Source organism: Pagrus major, chromosome 6 (genome assembly GCF_040436345.1).
Source record: "Pagrus major chromosome 6, Pma_NU_1.0".
In the NCBI taxonomy this organism is placed as follows: Eukaryota; Metazoa; Chordata; class Actinopteri; order Spariformes; family Sparidae; genus Pagrus; species Pagrus major.
In genome coordinates, this window is record NC_133220.1 from 14,030,814 (window position 1) to 14,046,559 (window position 15,746).

General features: G+C 43.1%; 1 protein-coding gene across 1 annotated transcript; it reads left to right on the forward strand.

Moving 5' to 3' along the window:
* Positions 1–5,363: 5,363 nt before the first annotated feature.
* On the forward strand, positions 5,364–15,449 carry gli1 (GLI family zinc finger 1). Its single transcript, XM_073467462.1, has 13 exons — positions 5,364–5,434; positions 7,993–8,102; positions 8,139–8,225; positions 9,125–9,226; positions 9,339–9,537; positions 9,722–9,890; positions 10,057–10,164; positions 10,297–10,437; positions 10,561–10,710; positions 11,208–11,372; positions 11,711–11,953; positions 12,116–12,437; positions 12,676–15,449. The coding sequence occupies exons 1-13, from the start codon at positions 5,364–5,366 to the stop codon at positions 15,213–15,215; spliced, it is 4,407 nt and encodes a 1,468-aa protein (XP_073323563.1). The 3' UTR covers positions 15,216–15,449.
* The last annotated feature ends 297 nt before the right edge of the window (positions 15,450–15,746 follow it).

The window sequence follows — 15,746 nt, forward strand, 5'->3', positions numbered from 1 at the left end:
CCTCAGAAAGCAATATATATATATCTATATATATATATATATATATATATATATATATATATACATATATATATATATATATATATGTAAGAATTGGCCACCTGTCAGATTCATACTTGAAATATACCACAGCATATCACCAGAGTAACCGCTAACTGCTGCTTAGTGTAGCTGCTATTAGCTGGTTATATCAGTTAGCTGCACAGCTCCGCTCTGGACAGGGAGCACAGGGACCAGGGCAGTGCTCTGGACCTGGACGGGACTGGGCTAATTGGTTAGCATGCTAACTTCAGTTGACATCTCTGCCCCAACAGTACATAGACATCAAAACTTCACATTCTGTCGAAAATTTGGGTTAATTTTTGAATGTTTTCAACTGAAATTCTTACACATTGCACCTTAAAAGCAAGACTATTTAAAGGTGCAGGAATTGAACACCACTCCACTCAACCTCTTCTTCGAAGTATGTAGGAGAGAGTGGAAAAAACACAGCTAAAGGCCGTCTCTAGGGTCAGTGTTCAGTTTGTCCGTTATGGGCTAGTGTAGAAACAACGTCTTCTTACCGCTACAGCCTTTCTTGATCTGGTATGACCAGTAGCTTATGGTGGCTAGTGTTAGCAAACTTTTGGTTCATTTTGACAGATTTTGCTTTGCTCTTTTCTACTTGTGCGACTCTTACACTGTGTTTTAGCACTTATATTGTCCTGTAATTGTCTATTTAAGTGAGGTAAAGTAACAGACCTATGTTACTATTTTAAGCAAGCTAATGTAGTTAAAATTCGCTGGCCACAAGTGACTATTATGTGATGAGAGTAATGCTAAAACATAGTGTAAATAGTGTCATTAAGTCAGTGAACTGACAATTACACATATCACAATAACGATCAAATCATGTAAAGTTTGCTAATGTTAGCCACTACAAGCTAACGGTCACAGCAGGCCAAGTAGTACTTTATTTTTTTGAGTATGTTAAATTGAGTTAAGCTGCTTGAATCCAACTTTTTATTTGTAAAAGGAAGAATATGTCAGAGCTTTGGCTGGATGTTGGATCTTTACGATGCAGTGGTTGGGTTCGTGACAGTGATGAGTTATAGTCCATTAGAGATACAAAACCATGTTTTATTTATTGGTGGTAAGCTGTGTTGGTTTGGTGAGTAAGTAGGTAAGCCAGAATGGAAATGTATTAAGCTAGACCACAGTCAGGACATCTTTGGCTTGTTTAAAAATATCCAGTAATTGAGGTAAGACTTGGCTAATATCATCCATCAAGGGTAGGCTGCCATTGAACCTCAAGCAGGGACATCATGAGTTTGTCTCTGGAAAAATAGTTAAGTTTCCCTCGATTGGTGATATTGTTGGTGTCACTTTCAGGATAGATTTATGTCTGGCCTTCAGGTGTTGCTGACTTGTATGGTGTGGTGATATAGCAGCGTTGAGAACCTGCAGTGTTGAATGGAGAGGTTTTGGGTGTAGAAAGTGGCTGGACATCCTGTCCTCATCCTCAGCTCCTTGGTTGCTGCCCAGCTCTCTGTGGAGCAGCCTTGTTTAGTTAGCCGTTTGATTTATGGCCTTGGGGTTTTTAATATGCTCCTGCCCCGTCCCTCTAAAACCCAGCACCACAAAATTACACCGGAGAAGGAAAAATCCCTGAGAGTTTCTCACAAAATATTGACCTGAAATAGCACAATGCCACGACACCTGTGTCAGCACCATGCACGTATGGAATCATTTGTCTACTTAAATGCTTTACATAAATACATCCACGTTCACTGCAATAGATACATATAAGCATGCTTTTTACACATTTAGACATGTGATTTGTTGTCATTAATTTTAAGCATGCTATATGATGGCTTAGTCCTTGTTTCTGAAATATGCTCTTGAATGTTTTGGGTGTGCAAAACAAAATTTTCTCTGTCAAATATATTATATTTGTCAAAAACTCTTCATGTATTCCCACATATGTTAAGTTTTTCTAAGGCATGAAAGTCAAACAGAGGTAGTTGCAGTGGACAGTGGGCATGCAAAACGCTGGATTTCGACACTGTAGATTTGGATTCACTCCCTGAGGTTCAGGAAACAAAAGTTCTTGGGTTAAGGTCGGGGAAAGATTGTAGTTTCAGTTTAATGTAAAGGAATTTAAGTCATGTCTTGTGCTTTAAGTCACTGTGGATTTTTTAAACATTTAGATTCTTACCTAAGTGCTGTTGTTGTCTATAAAAAATAATATCATGCTTTAGCTTTAGTCCAGTGACGGAATGTAACTAAATAGATTTACTAAAGTACTGTACCTAAGCCCAATTTTGAGACACTTCTACTTTACTTGAGTATTTTCCGCTACTTTATACTTCCACTCCATTACATTTTGGAGGCAAATATTGTACTTTTGATACTTAAGTACATGTAATGTCAGATACTTTTAAGACTCATTCGTATGGATGACTTTTAGAAGTAATATTTTAACACAATATCTAGAAACGTTTCCTAATTATAATGATAGAAACTGTCATCGTAACATATTTTCTACAAAATTAGAATATAAACGTATTTTCAGGAAGACAGTGACGCTTAGACTTTGTAAACATATATCCTGTTGACTTAGTCTGTGTTGACACTTTTCACTGGATTAAGGTATAAGCCGTGTACCATGCAAATTAATCACATACCACACAGCTGAGTGTGTGTACATGGAGCTACAACAGTAACACTCACACACTCGCCCGCTGCCCTGCTCCCCGGAGACACACTGGCAAACATATTTTTCAAAAAATTCCAGCTTGCTCATGTGCAGGTGGTCTCATACATTATTCAGTCTTACTCTGAGATCCACCATCATTTATCATGTCAAACACACTCTCAACACACACAGACACACACACATTCACACAGGCTGCACCGCAAATACACTTGTCTCTAAAACTCTCCTCTCATACACACCTGCCACTGGGCTTACACAGTACAAACTGCTTCGGCATATTCAGTCACACTCACTCTTTCACACACACACACACACACATTCTCTGTAGACATGGTGGCCACTGGATTATTATGCTACCCCCTGGTGTGACTGACAGGTGTGTCAGTGTGTGTGTATGTGTGTGTCAGGCGGTGTGGCGACCCCCTTCTCAGTATTTATTAGTTCTGGACAGCTGAGGTGCTCTGCGAGATCTCTATTTAGCGCTTCCGGCTAATTATCATACACACAGCAGAGGCCGGTGCTGAATATGTGCAATTAGCCCAGGACCGCCCACATCATTTAGCCACTCGCTAACTTTGCGTACCAAATCCCCCTGGTGGCTTGTGGGCTTAAATAGGTCCCTGCTGCCCTTTTAACACTTGTGCTACGACATAACTGGCAACCTGTTACATTCTGACCGCAGCGCTTTCATCAGCAGTGGACAGGAGCTCTCCCAGTTTGGTTTTGAACACAAGACCAACAGCAATGTGATATTTAGGGCTGCAATTAATGAGTATTTTCATTAATCGATTAATCTGCTGATTATTTTCACAATTAATCGATTATCTCTTAGCCTAGAAAATGTCAAAAAATTGTAAAAGAAAAAAGCTTGTCACAATCTCCCAGAGCCCCTTGTGACATCTTCTAAATCAGTCCAAAACCCAAAGGCTCCTTATTTATCATCACAAATGACAAAGAAAAGCAACAAATCTTTACATTTAAGATACTAGAACCCACAAGTGTTGAAAAGTGACTGAAACGATTAATCGATTATCAAAATAAGTGGCAAATAATTTATTTCTGATCAACTAATCGTGTGTTTACAGGTCTAAAGGAATACCACGACATATGTGAAAAAAAAGTAGTAAAAAAGCCTTTTGTGGCCCCAGAGATAATTTCCTCCTGTGATGTCATCTTTGGCTAAGTTGCATTGTGGGTAATATAGGCAGCAGGTTTTAAAAAGCAGTCCACTGATGCAGCATTGCACTCCTATAAAACTGTTGGACTCATTATGGACAGTTGTGGACATTATAGACCAAAACTGATACAGCAGAACAGAGATATCGCCTTTTTTATTTCATACATTCACCTACATTACCCATAATGCAACTCAGACAGTGAGTGACATCACTGGAAATATATTTTGACCAAGCACATTCAAAGAAGGAAAATACAGGAATAAAGACACATTAACATCAGCATATTTAGGATGAAATGGTTAAAAAAAATCGAAACAAAACATATTTTGTCAGGTTTGGTTGTATACCTAAGGGTTAACATTAAAAATAAACATGCACTATATATTTAATTTACTTTATATGACAAATTAGTTACTGCATATGAACACATTTTTGGCTTTTCTCCATTTGTGGTAGTTATGAAATCAGCATGTACACTAAGTTTTTGGTCCTAATTACCACTGTAACCATGTAAGAGCCACAGTCCCAACTATTAGTACCTGCACTGATGTGGTTGGATGTAATGAGCAGGTGCTTGTTCCCAGGATCTCTCAGCTAGAATTACCTTACACATGCACTCCTGCTGAAAGACACCGTCTCCATATGAGTTTCATACAAAAGGCTGCTTTGTTTTGTGTGTTTTGTTTCATTTTTCTCTGTTTGTGTTGCTAATAATATCCTTTAACTTTTTCTTTTTTATATATATCTTTTAAGATTTAAGGCAAAATGCAGATTTTGTTTCCTCTGTGTGTCTTTTTCACATTGATTGCTGCTTTTCAGTCTGGGAAGGTGCGTCGGGTTTTCGGTGTCTGTCAGCAGTGTTTGAGGTGCACGACTCTGTTTAGAGAAGGGAGATTACAGCCAAGCCCACTGTTTGTGTCGCAGGGTTTTGTCTAATCTGTAGGAGTGTGTCAGGGCACATCAGTACCATCACGTGACCTGCTTTTAAAGTTTCTGTAACGTATATGTGTCCAGATTCCAGAGCTGAAATCCTTTACTCTGTTCCAAGAAGCCATTTAGATGACATGAACATTAATTTCATGAATGTTACATTAATGATGCTTACGAACGTCATCTCTAATTTTTCCAAGAGGATGCACTTAATGATGGATGGGAACTCCTTTTCACGTCTCTACTTTCACTTACGTAATGTATTCAGTACTTTGTAGCAGCTCTGTTTAAAATAAGTATGACTCAAGCTTTTCAGAAAGAGCTTATTTTGCTCTTGAACTGTTTTGCTCCGTTTGGTTTGGTCTGTTATTAACATCCTACATATTCCGTTTTTCCCCAACCACAATTGTTTTTGTCTATTTGGCTTTGCTTTCTGGTGTAGTTTAGTTGAAGTTGGCTGGGTTTATTTGGTTTTTCTCTCTCCATCCTGACCGTGTCCTCGTCTTTGTGTTTCAGGTCCAGGGTGTAAGGGGAGCAGTCGGTCCCGGGGAGCTCCAATGCCAGTGGACATGCAGCCACACCAGGGGCTGTATCACTATGAGACCTCACCCAGCCAGCCCTCCAGAGGGTAAGACAGCAGTTAGCATGTGCTCCGTCCTCACTCATTACACTGTGGCAGCGTTTTAACCTCTGTTTGTCACGGTGAATTCCACAGCTGGCAGAGAAATATATGGAATAGTTGAACCTTTTGGGAAATGCACTTAGTTGCTTCCTTTCCAAGAGTAAGATTAGAAGAGTGATATCACTATTGTGTGTAAACATGAAGCACAGAGCTAGACTCACGACATGGTTAGCCTAGCATAGCATAAAGAAGGAAAGCAGAATGTAAAGGCAAGCCTTGCTCTGTCCAAACTGCAGATGTAATCCAACCAACGATGCAGAGCTGACTAGTTGCATCTTGTTTGTTTAAAGGTGCAATATGTAAGAATGGTGTGCTGCTAACTGTGGCTGCTGTTAGCTAGTGAGCTCAATTAACCGTGCAGGTAGTGGTTGTATTGCCAGGACTGGGAGCTCGCTGGGCACCGGGGGACTGTTGGCATTGAATACTATCAGACTGTCACCTGTTGAGGCACTTTCTGTTGATAAGTGTGAAAAGAAATTTTGTGATTTCAGTGGTATTTACACGTTTTTTAAAACCAGTGCAGGATTTTTTAGGCTGATACTGATTTGAGAGTCAAAACACACGAGATAATGCTCCTATGGACATTTATTACTTCCACCGGCACAAACCTTTCTTCTTCATGTACCTCTAACATTTTCAGAGTCAAAAAAATCTGTTAATAATATATTGCATGTTTTTTTTTACATAATCCCATAATAAATAATAGATTTGTGACGAAGAATTCTGACCAAAATATGAATGTACTAATTTTTTCAGTTGTAAAATGCTGTATAGAGAACAAACTATATTCTCTATAACTATATCTAATATTTCTAAGACAGCATATTGAACAGTAACAATAGGGTTGTAGTAGCAGTCAATAGGCTATATGGGCCCAGTGGATTAACACTGTTTACACACTGGAGCTATTTATTAACAAACAACAGTTCATCCATCTGCCCAGTGCCTCGATTTAAGTTGTGCACAGTCACTGAGTCTAGAAATAACTCCAGCACAAACTATTACCACTCCCCCAAAATCACAAATAGTTGTTTTATGTTTCTCTAATAAGTTTAAAGACTTATTGGGCTTTTTTTCTAACTTAAGACAGAACCAGAATAGCTGCTTCCATATGCATAGTTCCCAAAATGTTGAATTATTTCTTTAAATCTTTTCCAATATTGCTGCAGTACAACCACAGCTACTCTTCTCTCCTCAACCTTTATCACCAGACAGATCAGAAATCACAGTTGTAGACTCTCTAGTAAAATCAGGGATGATTCTCATTTTTGAGGCTCAGAAATTGTTCCTATTTTAATCTCACAGTTATTTCTGAGGGTGCAGAAGCCCACCTCTCGCTGCAATTGTTATGAACACAGTGCTGGCTCAGCCCCTCACTCCTCCCCCTCTCCTCCCTCTCCCCCTCCTCCCTCCCTCCCTGCCTCATGCCACCCAGGTTGCGGGTGGACTCGGCCTCTCTCTGACAGCTGCTAATTACAGGCTGACCAGGCCCCGCTGCGCTCTGCATGACTGCCTCGCGCCCCGCTCAGGTTACCCAGAGTGAGGGAGAGACAGAGAGAGATGGAGAGAAAGGTGGCTGGGCAGGACAGAGAAAGACAGAGGAGCAAGAGGAGGAGGAGGGAGAAAGGAAGAGGAGATAGAAAGTGACAGAAAAGACAGAGGGAGGGAGAAAGAGAGAAGTAGAACAGAAGGGATGAATGGGAGAAGAGAAAAGGAGAAAGGAGTGAGAATGGGAGGGAGGCAGATTCGGGGGGGAACAGTGGATTAGAGAGGACAGATTAAACTCCTGTGTGGAATACACGTCGTGGTGAAAGAATTAAAGAACTGAAAGGACGACTTAGGAGAAGGTGGATAGATGAAGTCTGCCCCTTTAGGAGAGGAGCGAAAGGGACAGAGAGAAAGAGAAAAAGGACAGAAGAGACAGGTTTTGAACTAACTAGTGAGACCAAAGAAAGGTCAGAGAAAACACTGAAAATCATGTGGAAGACTGGAAAGTTCCAATGAAGCTTCCCTTCTCTAGTTTGGAAGGGGAAAACCCAAATGAGTAAGTTTCCACAGTGTAGACCAGGACAGGGGCTATACCCCATCTAGTGGAGAGAACGAGACATCACAAGAGGTAGGAGCAGCGACGTTCAGCTGCTCAGACAGCCACCTTTAAAAAAGCTCTTTTTGTTAATTAAACAAACACAGAAAAATACTTTAAATATTCATTGCTCATTCAATTGTTTATTTATTAATTCAACCATGTTTTGCATGTGTTGCTTTTCTGATGCCTTGACATTTACTGAAGAAAAAAAAGCACTATTATCCATTTTTACAGCTCCAGTGGTGGCCATTTTTCACATTAATAAGATTATTTCCCTTTCTCTTTTATTTATTTATTGCTGTGTTGACGGTAAATCACTTTGCACGCTGTGTTAAAAGGGTGCTAAATTAATCGAGTTGAATTCACTTACTTACTTATTTCTCCTAATTCATAACCGTGTTTAATTTATATTTTTCAGCCTAGTCCCATCAGACCAGTCTCCCTACAGTGATGTGTCCTCGCTGCGTGCCCCGCTCCTCAACGGCCCTCCCCAGGACTGCAGAACTATGTACAATCCCATGACTCCCAGTATGACTCATGGCTCAGGACCAGGACAGGGGATAGGCCACTGCATGGATCAATATATGAGGCCCCCTCAGGCCCCACCGCCGCATAGTATGATGGGCCACAGGGGCATGCCGCCCACAGAGTGTGAGTCAGAATATCTTTTACATCTTCATAATCTCACAGCTGCTACTGATTTGGACTTAAAGACACCTGAGAGACTGAAACAGAGGCTACCCAGATTTCTACAATAGGAAGCAGCAGGCCGGCTGTACTGCTGAGATACAGATGTGTCTGTTACTCTGCTGCAGGTTCGACTAATCTAGGTGATTCAGTTAACTTAAGGAGAAGTGAAGTAAGAAATAAAAAATAGAGCCTTTAAACATAAAATATGTCAATATTAAATAGTGAATGTTATGAATACTGAACAGATACTAGCTACTCTTATTGTGTGGCTTTTGACACATTATACTGCGTATATCTTTTCATGTCGTGTCAAGTGTTAATTCTTTGACATGTGCAGGATCCTGTCTAGAGTGAGTTCAGCTACAAGCGTGCAGGGCCAAGTCAGATTGATTTGAAATGTAGTCAGTTACTGAAGACAAATTATATGGCTTTTTTTTTTTGGTAAGTTATTCCTGACAGTGTAGCTATAATACAAACACACATTTTTCAAATGTAGTCTAGTTTGATTATGGTTACTTTTTATGTAATAGAATTATGTAATCCTAGCTGTCTTGCTATATTGTCCCTTTTGTCTCAAGAAGAAAGAGGACACTCCCTCCCTGGACACTTGTCTCTGTTAGTCTAACTTGTCATTACCTACATTTTACAAGTCTGTCTTACAGCCTTTCTTGAAACTTAAATGACATGATTGTCATGTGGCCAACCCCAAGTAGCTGTCCTTTTCTGCTGAACCAATTGGCAGTTGTTAGACGTGATGTGTAGTTGAGATTTTGAACATGTGCTCACTTGTTTAAAAGGTGTTACTGTGGATCCTTGCAGTGCTACATTTCAGTGTTTCTGTCTGCTTTAATGTCCAACAGGTGGAAATAGCACCCCCTACTGTAACCAGAACAACATGATGTCCTCTCATCACAACTTCTGCCAGATTCAGCCTGGCTCTGATCAGATCGGCTCAGGTGATGGTAAGTTAACCTTCCCCACTGTTTAATTAAAATTTAAATACAAATATCTCTAAAGGATTTGGTATCATCAAAGCTAACCCTCCTGTTCTCGCTGCCCTCTTTTCCCCTCTAGGCTCGAGGTTCTCCACACCTCGCTCCATGCTGAAGCTGAGTAAAAAGAGGGCTTTGTCCATCTCCCCTCTGTCTGATGCCAGTGTTGACCTGCAGACGGTGATCCGGACATCCCCAAACTCTTTGGTGGCCTTTGTTAACGCTCGCTGCAACCCCAACGGTGCCAGTTCTTACGGCCATCTCTCTGTGAGCGCCATGAGGTCAGACATCTCTCTAATTTATATACAAATACACAACATTTAACATGTAAAAGTCAGCAATATCTACATTTATTACCTCAGACTTGTAGGTCTAATATTCAATGTATTCAGCCAAAGCCACCAGTTCCATCAGCTTTTATTCTGCTAGTGTTGACATATTGTCGTTATGTATGTTACTCCGCAGCCCGTCGCTCGGCTATTCCAGCAATATAAACTGCCAATCCAGGCAACAAGGTTCCATGTATGGAGGAGGCGGAGGGACGCCTCTGGGTGGACACACGCCAGGTCCCTGCCAAGCTTCCCGCTTACCTCCCCACAATCCTCGGCTCCTCGCTCCACCCAAGCATGGACATGTAAGATGTCTCTCTCACTTTACTAAGCAGCAACAATGAACTTTTTGCTTCTGACACCTGGGATGGAAAGGATGGATGGGAGATCTAAAATCCGTGTTAGTTGTATGAATGTGCATTAAAGAGACACAGACAGAAGGTGACATAAGGTGTGTGTTCTGTTTTGTAGCTGAAGACAGAGCCAGGCCTGGGAGGTGTGATGGATGGCATGAATGTAAAGAGCCTGGAGGAGAGGTCAGAGGGAGATGTGGCCAGTCCTTCTTCCACTGGCACTCAGGTACAGTCCTACTCTCTTATAAGTAGTTTTCACCTGAACGTGTTTTTATTTTAGTTTTGGCATTTGTCGATAAAATTAATTAATTTTCTTATATGTTTGCACACCATTTTCTGTACCCCTATTTTTCATCAGGACCCTCTCCTGGGTCTACTGGATGGCAGAGATGACTTGGACAAGGAGGACGGGAAGCCTGAACAAGAGGCTATCTATGAAACTAACTGCCACTGGGAGAGTTGCAACAAGGAGTTTGACACACAAGACCAGCTAGTTCATGTAAGATATAGATCAGTGATGGAAATTGCAGAATAAAGAGGAAAAAAACAGCATTTTTATCAAAGATGTATCTACAAAATCACTTTGACTATTAATGGATCTTGCTATCTGTATTCTCAACAGCACATCAACAATGAGCACATCCATGGAGAAAAGAAGGAGTTTGTGTGTCACTGGCAGGAGTGCTCCCGAGAACAGAGGCCTTTCAAAGCCCAGTACATGCTGGTGGTTCATATGCGCAGACACACAGGAGAGAAGCCACACAAGTGCACTGTGAGTGCATCTTCAGTCCCTGTTTATGTATTTTTCTTCTCTCTGTTTCTTTCTCTGATGTTGTTGTTTCTGTCTCTGTCATTTAGATTTTTTAACACCTGCAAACACAAAATTGCCAAAAGCTTGGAACCTGTCTGCATTGTCACATTTTTCATCCTGTGTCATGTTTACTCGCTACAACAGAAAGTTACTGATAACGAAAACTCTTAAATATTCAGCTTATCTCCCTTTCAAAGAGCATGTCTGTATTTTTGTTTCAATATAGCCTTTCAACAGTAACAAAGCCTGTCAAATCATTAATCCAAGGGGGGAAACAGATAATAATTCTTAATAAAGCTCTTGTACCTACACTAAATGTACTATGGCGGCAGTACGGCTGTAAGACTTTAGACTTGAAAGCTTTCATAGACTGGCTATTTCTGTTTTGTTTATTAGGTAAGGCTCTTTATTCCAATTTTTTTGTTGTTTTAAAACCGATATGTATATTTCCATTTCAGTTTGAAGGCTGTAATAAGGCCTACTCTCGCCTGGAGAATTTGAAAACCCACCTGCGCTCTCACACTGGAGAGAAACCATACGTGTGTGAACATGAAGGCTGCAACAAAGCCTTCTCAAACGCTTCAGACCGAGCCAAGCACCAGAACCGAACACACTCCAATGAGGTACTGTAATGAACGCCACTGAAAAGTAATCTAGTTTGAACAATCAATGCTTTGCACATTATTAGAAGCGATACTGTAGTACACTCTACTTTTCCTTTGTCAGGCTAACAGATAAATGATATTCATTTTGTTATTACATTGGTTACTACAAAAATAATTCAATAATAAAAGTCATGTAGAGATTCATGCTTGTGGCAATATTTTGGATGTATTTGGAAAAATACACTGACATTGATTTATACTGGGCCAAGAATGGTAAACTACTACATATGTGAGACCTTTTCACTCAAGTGAATTTTGATGTAAACTCAAACAAGATTTTGTGTGCTCTTTTACAGAAACCCTATGTGTGTAAGATCCCTGGCTGCACTAAACGGTACACAGATCCGAGCTCTTTGCGTAAACACGTGAAGACAGTGCACGGCCCTGAAGCCCACATCACCAAGAAACACCGTGGAGACACAGGACCTCGACCCCCCGGTTCAGCAATGACTCCTGGAGGCCAGAGCTCTGAACTGCTGCTGGAGAAAGAGGAGACACGCAGGGAGGACTGCAAACTGTTGGCTCCTGAGACAGCTCTGGTGAGTGATGCAAGGTCCTTTGAATATAAGAAAATATATAAAGCTCCAGTATTAAAAGCACCATTCCCACTGTTTTTTTATGCCATAAGGTATGAATCAAGTATACTTAACTTGGGGTTGTCAGCCATTAAAGATGACAATATGTTACATAACTTCTTTCAGAAATCCCAGCCAAGCCCTGGAGGTCAGTCATCCTGCAGTAGCGAACGTTCTCCACTGGGGAGCGCCAACAACAATGACAGTGGGGTGGAGATGAACCTGAATGCAGCAGGCAGTCTGGAGGATCTCACAGCACTGGAGGATGGTGTTGCAGGTGGAGGAGGAGGAGGAGGAGGAGGAGAGCCAGGAAGTGTAGCAGGAACAATGGGAATGTCAGCACAGGCTTTGAAGAGGCTTGAGAACCTGAAGATCGACAAGCTGAAGCAAATCCGCAGACCAACCCCCCCTGCCCGCTGTGCCAATACCAAGCTACCCGCACTCCCTGGTATGTACTTTGATTAGAAAAAAAAAATTCATATTCTGAATTCTGTTGTGTGCAGAATTAATAAATTGTGAAAAAATAAATTGTGAAAAGCAAGTTATGACTGATAAATGATTCAGGGAGTTTGTATTCTACAACATGTGGGAGTACAGTTTTAACGGGACAGTTAAATTAGCATTTTTGCTTTATATTTGTTTAACTGTTTCTAAGCTGTTTCCTCCTTCCGGTTGTAAATTTTCAGGTCCGGGGGAGAGTATGGGAATGTGTGTGCCTTCTCCGCTCCTCTCAAATCGACGAGTTATGGAGTTGTCCAATCACGATTTAGGAAGTGGCACAGCGATTGGCTGTTCTTCTAACGACAGGAGAGGAAGCGGCACCAGCAGCCTCAGCTCTGCATATACCGTCAGCCGTCGGTCATCCATGGTGTCTCCTTACCTGTCCAGCCGGCGTTCCAGTGACGTCTCACAAATGGGAGGAACACCAGGGGGAGGATGTCACCTTCTTGGCCCAGAGCAGAGCGGAGGAGACCCCCTCTCGCCTGAGACCAATCGCAGAGGAGCTCCATGTCCTGGAGGAGGAGGATTGCCAGGTCTTCCTAATTTAACACCCGCCCAGCAATACAGCCTAAAGGCCAAATATGCTGCAGCAACTGGTGGACCACCACCCACTCCTTTACCCAATATGGAGCAGCAGGCAGCTACTCCTGGCAGAAGAGGAGGTATTTTAAGTGAGTACCAGGGGCAACCTCTGCCTCCTTTCCTTCAACAAGTTGGTCCACGTAGACACAGTGCCAACACAGAGTATGGTACTGGTGTTATCTACCCTCACCAGGCTCCAGGTAACAACAGCAGGCGAGCTAGTGACCCGGTTCGATCAGTGGCGGATCCACAAGCTCTCCCGAAGCGCTTCAATAGCCTTAATAATGTCGCAATGATGGGCCGAAGGAATGCGCTGCAACACCGCTCTGACTCCAGTCTCGCCCGCCACATGTACTCCCCTCGGCCACCTAGCATTACAGAGAATGTAATGATGGAGGCTATGGGTATGGAGCCCCACCTTGCCCCTGTTGATGCCAGGGATCGTTCCTTGATGATGCCCCCTGGTGAGAGAAACTTCATAGGATACCAGCAACAGCATCAATCTCTTGGAGGAGTCGGAGGTGGAGGTCCTCTTTCAAACCAACTGTCCCCAAGCCATGACTCTCTGAGCTGCCCTGACCAGGCTTACATGCAGGGGCATTACCAGAACCAGGGAGGGGAAGTCCCTTCCAGAGCTGCTGGAAATTCAGTAGGTCAAGCAAGGCCCATTCACTCAGAGGGCATGTCTAATACACTTCTCCAACAGGCCGAGTACAGTATGAGTACCTGCCAGCTCAGTCCCTCAGGCCCTCATTACCCTAGCATAGGCCAGGGTGGTGATGCTGGGGGCACTTGGAGTGATACCCACAGCCAAATCCAAACTTCCAGCCATGCTCTCCAGAACCAGCGAGGAATGCCGTATTCGGATCCCACCCTGCAGCCTCAACAGACACAGACCCACTTCAACAATCAGCAAGCCCTCTACAACAGTCCTGATGGAACCCACAAACTCATCATCAAGCCTGAGCAGCAGTTCCACCCTGGGATGGGAGGTGGAGATGCCTGTCAAAGTGCTAAACTCCAACAGCAGCGGATGCTCCTCCAGCAGACTCAGGGTTACCCGCAACAGACAGGCCAGGTCATGATGAGGAACTCAAACAACCCTAGCTGTGACTTTCAGGGGCAGAACCAGAACTCCTTCCCCAGTGGTGGCGGCTTGAGCTTGGGCTGTGCTGGAACTTCACTAGCAGAAGGGCAGAGGTCAGAAACCCCCATGATGCAGGTGAAGGAGATGATGGTGAGGAACTATGTGCAGTCCCAGCAAGCACTCATGTGGGAGCAGCAACAAGAACAGCAGCAGCAGAGTGGAATAAAACCTCCTCCTCTGTCTGATAACATGGATATGAGTGCCCAGACAGCAATGATGCAGCACAGTCCACAGCACCAAAACCAGAATCTTTACTCCAGCCAGACCTATCCATCCTACCCAAACCAGAACCTGGTCATGAGCCCTCCGTCCCACAGCTCTGTGACACCTAAAGACCAGCAGCTCCAAGGCTCATGTTATGGCCAGGAGATGGTGGTCCCCAGGCCTCCTCAGGGACGGAAACCTCTCAGCCGTCAGAACAGCCTATCACAGGTAGGAGTCTACTTGGGCAGCCCACCCCACCTCAGCCCTGTCCACTCCACTACCAGCCCCAGACGAGCAGTGCGACTTCCTCCAGTTCAGCATCCACAGCACCCGCAAAATGAAATGTTCTCTCCTTCGAATAACAACAACATGTACTACTCCGGTCAGATAAACATGGATATGGAGAAACACATTGACCCCCAAAATGGACCTTGTCTCAACCAGCAGCACAGTATGGGGTCCAACCTGGACCCAACAGGTGGCACAAAGTCTGCACCCTATCCTCAATCTGGCCCTATCTCCAATGCCTTAGAAAACCTGGACCTGGACAATGCTCGCATAGACTTCACCTCCATCATTGATGATGCTGAGCCTTCCTCCTTCAGCCCAGTCAACAATCCCCTTCAGGGCCAGCCAGGGTCTTCCTCCCAGGCCTCATCCCGTCTCACCACCCCCCAGACTTCTGTCAGCCTCGCTGCAGGCTCTGGCCTGTCCAACATGGCTGTGGGCGACATGACGTCTATGCTTACCTCGCTGGCTGGGGAGAATAAATACCTGAACACACTGTCTTAAAAGAGGACTTCTTTTCCCGGACACAATCAAGTAGAGGTCTAAGCCAGTTCTTAATGTTTTAACTGAGGTCCCAAATGGAAATGCATGTAGCCAAGTATCCAGAGGTACCTAGCCTGGAGTTTAAAACACTAAAGTCCAGTCGCTTATGTGATTTTCCCTGGTGCATTGCAAGAAAGCCCAGTTAGGGTACGATAGACAAACTTTTGAATTTATTATTTCCTGAAGTGGATCATTCGTGTGGGCTGTTTTGTTCATCCCAATCAGCCTAAACCCAACACATTAACCCTTGTTCGAGCCAGGATCCTGAACAGGCTAGGGTCTGTTGCTATTGGATATCCAGGGTTACGGTTAGGGCTAGGCATGAATCAGGGCTAACCCTAACCATGTAACGGGAATAATGATGTATTGTAATGCATTTTGGTTACAAGTTGAGACTAAGCTACTAATGCGATCCCATCACAGATTTCAAAATTAAGTCCCCACCCAAAACCTTAAAACCAAAGGTGCCTGATCAACCTTTCTCGCTGTATT

Bases quoted from the DNA above. Each gene is read 5' to 3' on its own strand.
- gli1 (XM_073467462.1), top strand. From the start codon at position 5,364: ATGCCAGTGGACATGCAGCCACACCAGGGGCTGTATCACTATGAGACC. The intron at 8,103-8,138 runs GTATGACTCATG...GACAGGGGATAG, and splicing joins GTACAATCCCATGACTCCCA to GCCACTGCATGGATCAATAT. The intron at 12,438-12,675 runs GTATGTACTTTG...GTAAATTTTCAG, and splicing joins CAAGCTACCCGCACTCCCTG to GTCCGGGGGAGAGTATGGGA.